Here is a 14,485-nt window from a genome sequence, read left to right as displayed (position 1 = left end):
ACCTTGACTCCAGATGCAATAGTTTTCCCCCTATGTCACACTGATAATAAATATCTCAGTTGAGAGAAGATAAAGGAGGCCTAGAATCAGTTGTGTGCTGGTAAATGTTTAATAAACATCTCTCAAAAAAAAGAAACGAAAAGAAAAATGAGCCCACAACACACTTTTAAGTTTCATCTTAAGTTTGACATTCTCTCCATCACTTTGTTAAGCTTAAACAAAACAATAAACCTTGATGTGTAGCATTTGCCGATTCCCAAGGTATAAATGTTCACACTGAAAATTTAACTATGACTGGAAGGAGCTGACTCCATCACAACCCTAGAAAGTCAGGGAGGGTTCCCAAGAAGCTGGGTCTTAAAACGATGGACTGGGTTTGGGATAAGATGAGGAGTCTAAAGCTTAGACGGGTGGCAAACGATGTAGTAATAGAGTTAGATCCTCCATTGGTTGACAACTTAGGATCTTGCAATGTAGAGATCGTCTAGTTCAACCCCCTTCACTCTATAGTTAAGTAAACCATGTCACAGAGAACAGAGGTGATTCACCTCAGGTCATTCAGATGTAAGGAGCAATATCATGGCCTCTGATACAAAATACAGTGCTCTTTTATTCATACTTCAAATGTCTCTCCTCCACTAAGCCCTACCAGTCATTTAACCTACACAGGCCTCACTTTGCTCATCTGTGTAATAAGACAGTTGAGCTATATAATTTCTAAGCCTCCTTACAGCTCTAAACCCTATATATAGTCCCATGAACTATCCAGCTAGTGAAAGGTTCTGAGAGTTGGAATATACTTCAGAGGTTATCTAATCTAACCTGTAACCAAAAGGAATGCCCATTAAGACAAATCCAATAAGGGGCTGTTCATCTTCTGTCTAAAAACATGCACTGAAGAATGCAACACCTCTGAGGTGGTCGCCATTCTACTCTCATTGGGACAGTTCTAATTGTTAGGAAGTTGATCCTAAATTTGCCTCTCTCTAGCTTTCTTCCGCCCCTCCTTCCTCCTGGTTTTGCCTTCTTGGGCCAATAAAAATAAGCCTTTCACATAAAAGCCCTTCAAATACTTTCAATTCAATTCCATAAACGATTAGGAAGCCCCATACTATCTGCCAAACACCAAGGCAACAAAAAGAGGTAAAAGACAAACCCTGCCCTTCATGGTGCTTACTTCACTCCTACCCAACCTCCAACTTTCCAGTCTTTTTCTGGAAAATAAGGCATCCACTTCCTGAATGGTTTTTGGTAAGTTCCCACTTGTCTCACAGGGTTTGTTTGGTTTTTTGGTTTGTTTGTTTTTTGGGGTTTTTTTTACACCATCGTGCACAATGTAGAGATGACAAGAACAGGTACATAAATGAGGATGAGAGGAGGGAAAACACAAAACAAAACTCACTGTTCCTAGCAGCCCTCCCCCTCTTTTGCTGGAACAGAGCAACAGTGGAGATTTTGAAACTGGAAAGGGTCACAGAACACTTTGTGCCAAAATACTTGTTTATAAAACTGGAGCGTGTTAGATAAATTGGCTCAGTAGACTTCTCATTTGACATTTCTGTGGGCTACAGGAAAACTCTATCAAATATTCTAGAGTGGGGTCCCTCATTCTTTCCTTGTGTCTGCTTTATTAAGGTGGGCTTGTTACTTTGAGGGCAAGAATAACGTTTGGCTCAGTAGCTGGAAGAACAAGGGAATTAAACTAATAGAGAAGAAGGGGAGGAAATTGATTACTGAATAGTTCAGGAAAAATGGAGGTCAACAGAGACTGTTGTGGGTTTTAACAGCTCTGTTGCTAGTGATAATATATACATACATATGTGTGTATATGTACATATATACATACATATTTACATATATATACATATATTCATATATATACATAAATTCAGTGAATGTGAGAGTGATGGCAAAAGGAGAAATAGATATTAAATGGGAACCCAGGAGAAAGCAGCAACTGGGGCAGAGAACAGAATGTTCAAAAACATTCCCTGCCTGTCCTCAAGTATTTGTTGCTGTATGAGAAATACATTGCTTCACTGTCCAAAAAAAAAAAAAAAATTCGTGGCCACTTAGAGGAAGAGAGGAAGAATTCCTCATTCCTCTCCTTTTTATATTCAGGAGGAGAATAGAGGATCCTGCCACCAGACAGGGAAGTAAATGAGGTGCCCTGTCAGGCAGCTACCCATTCTTTTGGCTTTACCCTGATCAGACAGAGGACCAAAATGAGGAATATATTTTAATTTCAAATCTGATGTGTGACATCTGGTAACTCATTTATCGCTAATGAAGTTTTCACAGGAAGCAGCAGTCCTCCGTACCTCGTCTTGTTTTTCAGTTGCCAGTGTTGTTTACCTTTTTATGGGCCCAGAATCCATGTCTCTTGCTGCAGGTAGTTTAATTAGAAAGCACACAAGTCCGACTGAGGAAATGACTGGAGTGGCAAATAATAGCATGAAGAAGGGGCCGAGCCCTTCATTATAATCAACGGCTTATTATTACCATTGTTGCTTGTAGTTTATGTTTTAAGGATTTAGGGCAATGGTGCCACTCTTTCTTTCTCCTGTTGTACCATCTTCTCCACTCCTCTGAGGGTTCCTTTCTCCTTCCTTATCTCAACCAACATCATGATTCCCCTTCTGTCCCCATAAAAGTCAAAATCCATTCATTCTCAGAGATGATCTGATATAGGTCATTTTTTTACTTTTACTGTGAGTTTAATTCAGTGTTAAATCAAAAGAGCAACAGGGAAGACATCATCAGAGAGATGTGTGACTGGAAAAAAACAATTGGCTCATCCCATGGTGAGAATGAAGAAGAGGTTAAGAAAACTGAGGAGAGAGCTTTTCATGTCAGGTAGAGAATTAATGAAAGCATATAGACATAAGTTACATTGAATGGGCAAACATGGTTGGATTTGGGTATGCATTCTTGAAGGGGAAATCTGATTACAAAACTGAAATTACAAATGTTTGCCCCTGGAGCCAAAGCCTTGATTGCCCTATCTTAGTTACAGCCCTGACCAAATGATTGAGTTTGTAAATACATTGGAGTATTGGAGTGACCTTTCCCAAAGATCATTTCACTTGCATGAAGGCTTTGCTTCAGTCCTGGAAAGTCCTCATCACCATTAATGGAACTGGAGCATCATCAAGAATCTATAGCTAGTACTTTTTTTGGATAATTGGGGGAACCTTCCCCATTACTCTTGAAATTATACTCTATCAACAGCCATTGGCTCTGGATATGGATTAGGAAGGAGTAAGAGTGGATCCTTTAAAACTGATTCTCCAAAACTATCTTTGCTTGCCATGCCGTCCTGACATAAAAGTGAGAATGACAGTGTCTTGTTGGTTGTACTTCAACGCATCCAGGATAATTCTGGTGGTTTGCCTTTTTTATGCCCCCAGATCTTTCACTTAGATGCTAACTTTCTCAATGTAAGAGGTAAAAGTTGTGACTTCTAAGGTTTTAACATTAAACTATCATGTAATTTCTCGAATGAGTTTGTGTTATTTTCTTTCAATTTAGCAAACAACTGCTCTTTCAGCATGCAACTATCCTTTCAAGTCTTCAGAGAATTGGGCTTATTTCCATATATACTTCGATTTTAATGTTTTACAATTTTTGGTGACCACCTCTTTTACCAAGTCCATTTTATCTTCAGAACAACTCTCTGAGGGGGTGAGGGAGTGAAGAGGTAGCTACAGGTGGTAATGTTCCCATATTAGTTAATAATTTCTAGTTTGAAGGAGAATGGGCACATACAGAGCGGTTTATCCTTGTCTATTTCTTAAGAATAGAATAAAGCTTAAGACCCCTGTGTACTAAATCTCATCCAACCATTTCTCCTGCTTCTCAGGGCCTGATTTGTACAGTGAATAAACAATGTCATAAGTACAATCCTATAATCAAAGTCATTAGAACACATTTTCCTAAAACAAAATTCCCTCTAGCCTTCAAAATCATTAATAAGGATAAAATGAAAAGTAAAATTTTTTGGAGGCTACTCTAGCCTCTCAGCTCAGGATTAATGTATAAGAGAAAGGATAGACCTTGGATTTGGAATCTGGGAGGACCTGGGTTCAAATGCACATGCTGCAACTTCTTATCCGTGAGAGACCAGGAAAATCTATTAAAATCTGAAAACCTCCATTTACTTCTCTGTAAAATGGGCCCCATTCGGATCTCATTCCTGTGATCTTGTTCTTTTGTTTTTAAAGACAAACTGTACAAGTGCCATTTTCACTTTAGAAAGTCTAGTTTTCCATACTATGTCTAGAGAACACAGCACTGTGCTAAACACGCCACTGTGATGTCCTTTTTCTATGGGAAGAGGTCCCAGGTAGGAAACGTGTCCAGTGTCACACAGCTGGTAACAGAGGCTAGACCCCAGGCATCCTCATTTCTGCCCCATTGCCCATTTACAAGAACAGCATGCTAAAGAGTGTCCCTATGGTATTAGAGGGATTAGAACCAACATGTGGACTAAATACAGAGTCTCTCCCTTTACAAGTGAAAATACCTTCCTGGTCTAGAGAGAAGATAAACATAATCATAAATATAATAATTTCAAATGCCTCATATAAAACAATAAGAATATTATCCTAATTTTTGAATGGTGTACTTCAGGTTATTAACAAGTACCTGCCTAATAAATGTCCCCTGTATATCCCTTATTGGAGAAATTGGAAGTAGGTGAATAGATATTTGTTCCAAATTGAACCTTAGAGCTGGTGGTCTTTCTTAGCGATTTCCCCTAAATATTTTAGGATTTTGTGCTTCCCAAACAAAAGATAACAGCTACTATTCCAAGACTACACCACTTACAGAGATTCTTCAAGCCCAAGAATGCAACCAAGCTGTAAAGGAAGCCCTGGGTGTCAGATTAATCATTGGAATGGAGTTCTTGGGCTGACAGAAATGCTAAATGGTCTGAATGTTACCATAACTCTAGTATGGGGACTCTGAGGAGAGAGAATGAAGAATTTGGGAATGTACCAGATCAAGGATCTCATTTCTATCAACTTCTTTTAGCTCAACTGATATATTTCTTGTGAGATGTCCTAGGTTCCCATCTTAGCCTACCTACATTTATCCTTATTCTTGTTGTTTTACACACACAAACACACATACAGAAATCCTTCCGCCGCCTTCTCAATTTAGCAAAACATGAATGTTTCACACTCAAACCAAGACTTTAAAGATGCTGTAGAGGCATGTTAAACTCAATATGCCTTTCTTACCCCTATAGAAACATAGTTGACTTTTCCTTTTGAAGAAAAGAAAAAATGGTAACAAAAATAACTGAGAGTTTGGAGGAGTAAGGAGAATTAGAGGAGGGAGGAAATTTCATGTGGGCGTAGGGGTTGGGGGAGGAGAGGAGGCATCCATAACAATTGAGGTGCTTAAACTATAATTTACAATAAGTAGGAGTTACTGGAATTGAGAGGAATTTAATTGTAGTCATTGACAAAAGTTTTGTACTACATTTAATTAGATATTCCAGTCTTGATATAATTCCTAAGAAGCTGAAATTTGGTGTTGACTTTTCACTGCAATTCATCAGCATAACTTCTAAAGCTGAAGAAAAATAAGGCTTTAGTAAAATTGCTCATGGAAAAGATTTTCTTGTGAGTTCTTCTGTCTGTTTGATATCTCTTGGGTCATGGCCAAAGGTGGTTTGGAGAAAGGAGAACAGAGAGCCTAGAAAAACACTCCCTTTCTCTTCACCTCCCTCCCAACCAATAGTACTAAGCATAAGGTGAGCTAAGATAGCAAGCCCAGTGCTACAGAGAACTTTACTCCCATTTTACAACTGAAGAAAGTGAAGCCCAAACTGATTCATTAGCTTCCACAGGGTCACATAGCTAGAGAGTGCTGGAAATGGAGTCCTTGACTCCAAGGCCAGCATTGTATCCACTGGACCACACTGCTTATTAAATCCAGATTGCATGGAATCAGTGAGACATTAATGACTACAAAAAACCATGCAGACTAGATCTATGCAAGGGCTGGTATGTGACATTCTCTTTCCCTCTGTAAAATGACAGGATTACACTTAGATGATTTCTCAAGACCCCTTCCATATGACTCTCTTCTCTTCATAGTTAGATTGTATTCAGCCTTTGTTGTTTGCCAGGCATTGGTCTAAATGCTAAAGGTATCTTCAGCAAGCCCCTGCCCTCAAGAAGCTTACATTCCAATGAAGATATAAAGAGGAACTGACAAGAGGAAAGAGCTTGAAAGGAGATGTCCAAGACACATAATGGAGACCTGGAACCTAGCAACATAAAGCTGACATGGGGCTAATTTAGGATGTTAGGATAAATTAGGACATAACAGGGAGTCAAGGGACTATTAAAGTTTAGCTTGGCCAACTAAATATCAGGATGGATACACCTAGGAAGCAAGAGAAGATAAAATTCTATAGCAGGAAAGGCAGTTAGGCATGGCTTCTACCTGAGCTAGCAGACATAACTCCAGAGGTCAGGATTATCATTCCAAAGGAAAACTCCCCCTGACTCTCAGGATTCTTTCCCCACCCCATCCCCCAAAAGGAACTTTCATTGTCAGGTGGTCACCCCCATCTATCCTCTATAAAAGCTTTGATGGGGCAGCTAGGTAGTGTAGTGGATAGAGCACTGGCCCTGGATTCAAGAGGTCCTGAGTTCAAATCCAGCCTCAGAAACTTGACACTTACTAGCTGTGTGACCCTGGACAAGTCACTTAACCCCAATTTCTCCCCCTCAAAAAAAAAAGCTTTTACCTTCCTTCTGTTCTGGGAGGAAGATGTCTCTAAGCCATCTCCTCCCCTTGAGGCTAAGTCTTTGGATTCTTTCTTGGTCACTTTCTCTAGTGCCCAATAAAGGACAATTTTAATTCTAATTGGATTGTGTTTGAGAGTGTAATTCTTTACAGAGGAATACCTAGGGACCCCCATGCCATTTTCCCCCATGACAAGACCAAAGCTAGTCAATCTTGGCCCAAAGATGAACTAGCCCCTGCCCTCATTTTTGTTTTTCTTCATCCTATTTATTGCTCTATATGACTTTTCAGTGGACCATATGAAAAGTCCAACTCAAAGGCAAATGCCTTACTAGTATGGCACATTTGTTCTAGGATTGTGTAAAGGAAAAAAATGATAGCTAATCATTCCAAAATATAATTACTTGGACTTTTAAAGTTTCCCATTTATTATTATAAGAAATGTGGGATAGTTTTTTCCCTTTAGATTGCAAACTCATTAAAAAGGAGCTTGTAATGAACAATTTAATTAGATTGGTTTTAGCTTGCCTATAAGCTAAAGAAGGTATTAATATTCTAATCAAAAGTCTTGGGGAAATTTTTCCTTTTTTTAAATGAGAAAGTTTTCTGTGTATTTTGTTTACTTTTAAAAATCCTGGGAAACCTTAAGAGAATTCAAGATAACCTCATAAGGAAAAATTACATCACTAAGAGTCACTCCGCACTGTTTGCAGCAGGCTGACAATTCTCACCTGATATATCGTACATTTATTCAGCTGCTTAGAATCACATTTTCCCCCATAACTTTGAAGGGATGAAACTGTGATATTTTTAGTCTCTGAGTTGCAACAGGAGAAGCTAGAGGATGGGGTTACAATTTTAGGAACCTTATTTTATGTATCTCTTATTTGTCACTGGTGTCCATTCTGACAAATTATCAGTCTATTTTTAAAATTCATTTTTATGATAAAAAATCTGAATGGGGGTGGGAAAGTACAAAATAAAGAGTCATATTTTTGGTCCCTTTCCTTGTCTGAAGGGATGGAGGTACAAAGGAGGGGAAGCTATGGAAGTCCACAAAAACATGCTGAGGAAGAGTCTGCCCACATGGTAATGGTTGGTTATCTACATGGGTTCTTAACCTGGGGACCATGAATTTGTTTTTTAAAAAATATTTTGATAACTGTATTGTAATATTACTAGTTTCCTCTGTAATATCTCGTATTTTATTTTATGCATTCAAAAACCTCATTCATTCATAAATTTGAATGAACTGCCATGATTTTTTTTAAATGTTAAGAACCCCTGGCTATGCATAGCCCAGAAAGGAAGCAAAACTAGGACAACAATAGTGACATCTATTCTCACAGGCAGGGGTCTGGAGGGGGGTGGGGTATAAACAGACCTTGGGGGGGCTCTCCAATGGGATCAGGGACTTAGAGTTGAAAGTTTAGAGATCATTTATAACCAAAACCCCCAAAGTCAAGAGACTTACCCAAGGTCACAGACTGTGACAGAGCTAGGATTCAAATCCAGGTTCTCTTGTATCAGCACTAAACTGTGCTGTCTTCCATTGATCAGAGGAGAAGCAACTGATGAGTACAGTAAGGGAATCCCTCTTTATTGCTCTCCTAACCTTTCTCTTCATGGATTCTACTTTCTACTTTGGTCCCTTACTCTCCAATCTCAAATCATATTTCCACCTCCACCCCATCTGGACCCCCTTGATATTTCATAGAATTGGGGCTTTGCCCTTTGGACTGTTGTCCAGATGGTTCTTTCATCCCTACAACCAGAGGCATGACACTTAGACAATATCCATACATTCTTCTGCAGGATTTTTTAGTCTTTCACTCAGTTACAATTAATTATATGAATATCCTGTCCTCTTCCCCTTCTCTACCACAACCCAGCCCCAATCCAGAAGTGGGGATTTGAGTCAATGAGGAGTAAGCACATCTCTGGCAGCTCCCTAGGTTCATTTATGGATCCAAACCTGTAATGATATTGGTGTACAGAGTTTCCTAAAAGGGGACTTTCTGTCTATGCATGTCCACATCTGCTTTGTAACTCATATGTAGTCTTACAGAACTATCTGGGACACTGAAAGGTTAAGTGACTTGTCCAGGGTCACATAGCCAGTATGTTGCAGAAGCAAGATTTGAACCCAGGTTGTCTTGATTCCAGCTCCAACTCTCTCATTCAACCACCTTTTCAGTCGTCTCAGTCATGTATGATTCTTCATGACCCCATCTGGGGTTTTCTTGGCAAAGATAATGGAGTGGTTTGCCATTTCGTTCTCCAGATCATTTTACAGATGAAGAAACTGAGACAGGCAGGCTTAAGTGGCTTTCCCAAGGTCATACAGCTAGTGTCTGAGGCCAAATTTATATTCAGGAAAAGGAGTCTTCCTGACTCCAATTCTGGCACTCTGTCCACCATACCACACTAACATGTCATAAGGGAATAGTTTTACCTCAGTAGCATCTCCCTAGCTTTAGCAGAGTGCTAGGAACATAATAAACATGCTCCTCACTTACTTGATTTTTTTCAAAGTGATGATCTGCTTAAACCACAACTCAACACAGAATAATGAAGCAACAGAATCAGTCTAAACAGTGAGGTGTGACTAGAAAGGAGGAGGCTAATTACATGAATAAATTAGTCTCCTCACCTCATGCCCTTGGTGTTGCATTTTTTGTTGTTCTTTGTCCATCATTCTTAAAGAGGACCATGTTATCAGGGAAGTGATTCCATGACTTGCAATGAATTGGATTTAAGGTAGGAAAGGCTGTGCAAAGTCACCAACACCAATACTCCATCACAGATGGGTAATTCTTATCTCCCCTCCGTCTCTCCACCCTCTCCCTCCCCGCTTCCAAAATAATAATAATAATAATAATAATAATAATAACCAAACCTGTGCCCATTTAAGAGAAACAAAGTTTGATTTGTACAAGGCTTAGTACTGAGCCTCAGTTTCTTCATTTGTAAAAAAGGGGCAACAATATCGAAACTTCAAGTAAACATGAAATATTAGTCATTAATCTCTTTTCTCTTCTTTTTTTCTCAAGATGAAATTGGCATAGCACCTGAAACTGATCTCCCCCCGCCCCGCCACCCAGAAGATCAAAATGAATCTCAATTCTTCCACTGAAGAGACTATTAAAAGAATCCAAGATGACTGTCCCAAATCAGGAAGACATAGCTATATATTTATCATGGTTCCCACTTTATACAGCATCATCTTTGTTGTGGGAATCTTTGGCAATAGCTTGGTGGTGATTGTCATTTACTTCTACATGAAACTGAAGACAGTAGCCAGCGTTTTTCTAATGAATTTGGCTCTGGCTGACTTGTGCTTCTTAATGACTTTGCCCCTCTGGGCTGTCTACACTGCTATGGAATACCGCTGGCCCTTTGGAAACTGCTTGTGTAAGATCGCGTCTGCCGGCATCAGTTTTAACCTCTATGCTAGTGTATTCCTTCTCACCTCCCTGAGCATCGACCGCTACCTGGCTATCGTCCACCCGATGAAGTCTCGCCTTCGGCGCACCATGCTGATGGCCAAAGTGACATGCATAGTGATTTGGCTGCTCGCCGGCTTGGCCAGCCTACCTGTTGTAATCCACCGCAATGTCTTTTTCATCGAGAATACAAATATCACCGTCTGTGCTTTTTATTACAAAACCCACAACTCCACCCTCCTGGTGGGACTGGGCCTAAGCAAAAACATCTTGGGTTTTTTGATTCCTTTTCTGGTGATTCTGACAAGCTATACCCTGATTTGGAAGACCCTGAAAAAGGCTTATGAGATTCAGAAAAACAGGCCAAGAAATGATGACATTTTCAAGATCATAATGGCGATCGTCCTATTCTTTTTCTTTTCCTGGATTCCACACCAGATATTCACGTTTCTAGATGTGCTGATCCAGCTGGGCATCATAAAGGATTGCAAAACCATAGATATTGTGGATACAGCAATGCCCATAACCATCTGCATAGCCTATTTTAACAACTGCCTGAATCCCCTCTTTTATGGCTTTTTGGGAAAGAAGTTTAAGAAATATTTTCTTCAGCTCCTGAAATATATACCACCCAGTTTCAGGTCTCATTCCACGCTAACGACAAAAATGAGCTCTCTTTCCTATCGGACATCAGATAACTTAAGCGTATCTGCTAAAAAGTCAGTTGCATGTTTTGAGGTTGAGTGATAGGCTTGAAATATGGTACTGGAGTGATCATATGAGCAAGGGTTTACATCCATGCTTGGATAGTACTCTGCATCTTTATCAAACATTGGCACTTTTCCCAACTCTGATAAAAACATACATGTTGATTGGTGTGAACAGCCTTCCCAAACCTCTGAACAAATTTCTTCATTCCTTCTACAACAAATAGAAACAAACTTGAAAGACATCATGGCGTGGAGGATAGAACAGTGGACTTGGTGTTAAAAAAAGACCTTGGGTTCTAATCCTGCCTTAGTCATTTACTACCTGGCCATGGGAAAATCATTTGACCTTTCTGAGCTTCTGGTTCCTCATCCAAAAAAAGAGATAGATGGACAAGATGGAAGGTCCCTTCCATCTCTCAGTCTTTGACCCAGTGAAACTTAAACCTTCTCCAGACAAACTGAACACCATTTTCCAGAAAGATCAGATTGTAGAACGATGTCAGAATATGTGTCAACCATGCACTGACTTTTCAAAATTCTGGTGGCAAAGTAAGATCCTGCTCCATCTCCTTTTCTTATATTCTTTTGGGGTCCCCTCCCCATACTTCCTTTATTATTATAGGGAACTTTTATTATGAAAACTCCCTCTACCAGTGTAGATGAGCAATTTGTCTGTAACTCGAGTGTTTGAGAGTTCCCTGGAAACACTTAGAACTCTGACACTCTGAAGTGTCAGAGACCCTGCTTTCTCTCTCTCTATCAACTGTACTACCCAAAGAATGCAAATGAGACCTAGAATAGGCTATGGGGGCTTGGAAACACCCAAGCAGGAGAGGAGAGCAGTGCCACACTCAGTTTCCAACGTGTGGTATTTGGGTTCCTGTTTGGGTTAAATAGCATCTATAGTTGATTTGTAAAGGGAATGCCAAATTTTCTTTTCAAGGCTCAGAAATCTTTTGTGAAGCTCAGCTGGTGTGTCTAGTAGATTTGGCACTGCCAATGCAATTCTAGCTAAACTATATCTTTGTGTAAAAATGTGTTACAGTGTTCGTGTATAAAAGGTAAACTACTCATGTGTATTAAAGTATTACTCTGGTCCTGAACAGAAAGTGTGTTCCCGATAATACTTGTTTTCTTTTGTATCTGAAAATAAAAATGAGAAATCTGTCCCTTCTGGCAGAAATCCCATGTCCCTTTCAAAAACTAGATGTTCTGTCTGCATACTTAACTGTTTGCTGTTGTTTAGGTAAAATATGACAAAACTATAAACTACCATAAAATGAAATGATTTTATTTTCATGTATTTTATCTTTATTATTTTAATATATTCATCTTTGGAGTTAAACACAACTGTGAATAAGTATGTACATAATTTACACTTAATTATATCCATATTAATAGAGCTTATTGGTAACTTGGCAACTGCCATATATATGCTTTCGTGTGAATGTGTATAAACATATATGTACTTATGCACACATACATGTGCCATCATTGGAAAGCTTCAGCCAATAGCTGGTTATTTACACTGGAAAATAAGAGCACCAACATATACCTTCCTGAATATTCTAAATACTTTTCATGTAACACTTAAAACCATCTTATAGTGTTAAAATGTTAAATTTCTCTCCTATTCAGGTTGCTTCTTTATGTTTGTTTTCCTAAAAAACAACTTACAACAATGGCATCTTGTGACCAAATATTGGAACATATCTTTTGATTTCTTTAATAAAAAAAAATAGTCAACGACCAACTCAACTCTGTTGCCTTGTTTTCTTTCAACCAGAATCAGTCATCACTGATAGAAAAATAAATCAACTTTATCCCACCTTAGAATGCGAATGTATCTACATTAAATCACATGGGATTAGTTGGTGACATTTCCCATTTTTGTTCACACTGCTACTTTAATATATATTGGTCTAAGAAATTTCTAATCTTTAGTACCTTCTGACATGTCATTTACCACCGAGCCATACAGGTCATGGTAGACTGTTTAAAATGTGCTTCCTGTTGTTAGCACATCTCATTTTGAGTATTTCATCATTTTTCTGAAGGCAGGTCAGACCAAAAATAGCCTTATCGATTTTGGGCAATGGGATGAATGACGAAAAGGCAATATAGAGTATGTGTAAATAGATCTGGCCTTCATTCTTCAATATCTGAGGCTTCTTAAAAACCATACAACCACTTATTTAACTTTTTTCTATTAAAAATGACTAAGGGGGGCAGTTAGGTGGCACAGTGGATAGAGCACCGGCCCTGAAGTCAGGAGGACCTGAGTTCAAATCCGGCCTCAAACACTTGATACTTACTAGCTGTGTGACCCTGGGCAAGTCACTTAACCCCAATTGCCTCACCAAAAAAAATTACTAAGGAACTTTTATGTAGGGGTATATATGTACATTAAAAAATCATGAGTCAACAATATTGTGGTGAAAAAGCTCATATTGGAAGGGAAGGGAATAAGCATTTATTAAGCACCTACTATGTGCAAAGCACTATGTTAAGCACCTTACAGATACTAGATCATCTGCACACCAACCCCATGAGGTGCTGCTATTATTATCCCCACTTACAGTTCAGGATACTGAGGCAGATCATGACTAAGTGACTTCCCAGGAGCCAGAAAGGCCTAGACTCAAGCCCTGCCTCTGATACATACTGGGTCTATGACAGGGCAAATCACTTAACCTCTCAGTGATCTAAAAAAAAAAACCTCTTTAATAATAAAAATTGCAGAAAAGGGTCTAACCTACATTTGTAGAGGGATTTTCCTCACCCAGGATTTCACTTAATCAGTTAAATCATAGGTCTAATTCCTGAATAACTGGTTTTATTCATCATTGATTATACAATGCAGAACTATTGCCAAGGAATTCAAGTATTGGAGTTTATGACATTGGGTACTTTTTCCTCCTTCCCCTCTGGGGGAAATGGTATTGATTAAATCTTAATTATTTGTTCTTGACAGTGAAATTCCAAGAAAGGCTTAATATTCAAATTCCTCTTGATTTCCCAAAATGGTTTATTGAATCATTATGAGGAACCATAATGTATCACTTTCTGAAAGAATGGAAATGTAAATTGTCTCTTAATTTTTTTTTTAATTAAGAGTCAGGGGGCAGCTAGATGGAGCAGTGGTTAAAGCACCGGCCCTGGATTCAGGAGTACCTGAGTTCAAATCCGGCCTCAGACACTTAACACTTACTAGCTGTGTGACCCTGGGCAAGTCACTTAACCCCCATTGCCCCGCAAAAAAAAAAAAAAAAACAAAAACAAAAAACAAAGAGTCAACTGAATAAATTGATTTGTATTTCTTCTTTAGTGGGTTTTGGGAGATAAGAGAAAGAGAATGGGAATCAGGATCTGTGATTTCATGTGTGTAGACAATTCCCAGTGCGGAAACTCTCTCCACCAACACAGAAGAGACAATTCATCTGAATATTAGTCATAGAGAAGTTGCCTGGGGAAATTGTAAAGTAACTTGTCTGTGATCACACAGCCAACATATGTTAGAGCTTCAACTTGGGTCTTCTTAACTGTAAAACCAGCCTTCTG

General features: G+C 39.0%; 1 protein-coding gene across 3 annotated transcripts in view; it reads left to right on the top strand.

The window, feature by feature from the left end:
- Positions 1 to 12,682, top strand: part of AGTR1 (angiotensin II receptor type 1) — a 51,334-nt gene extending 38,652 nt beyond the window's left edge. For 2 of the 3 annotated variants that reach the window (XM_043991727.1, XM_043991726.1), the window contains one exon: positions 9,822 to 12,682. In XM_043991727.1, the coding sequence (XP_043847662.1) occupies positions 9,882 to 10,961 (1,080 nt within the window). In that variant the 5' untranslated portion in view covers positions 9,822 to 9,881 and the 3' untranslated portion in view covers positions 10,962 to 12,682. Of the gene's footprint in view, positions 1 to 7,841; positions 7,858 to 9,821 lie in introns of those variants that run through there. The other variant, XM_043991728.1, reaches the window with a different exon arrangement.
- The last annotated feature ends 1,803 nt before the right edge of the window (positions 12,683 to 14,485 follow it).

The sequence above is a fragment of the Dromiciops gliroides genome, chromosome 3, assembly GCF_019393635.1.
Source record: "Dromiciops gliroides isolate mDroGli1 chromosome 3, mDroGli1.pri, whole genome shotgun sequence".
In the NCBI taxonomy this organism is placed as follows: Eukaryota; Metazoa; Chordata; class Mammalia; order Microbiotheria; family Microbiotheriidae; genus Dromiciops; species Dromiciops gliroides.
This window is presented reverse-complemented; position numbering and strand designations above follow the sequence as displayed.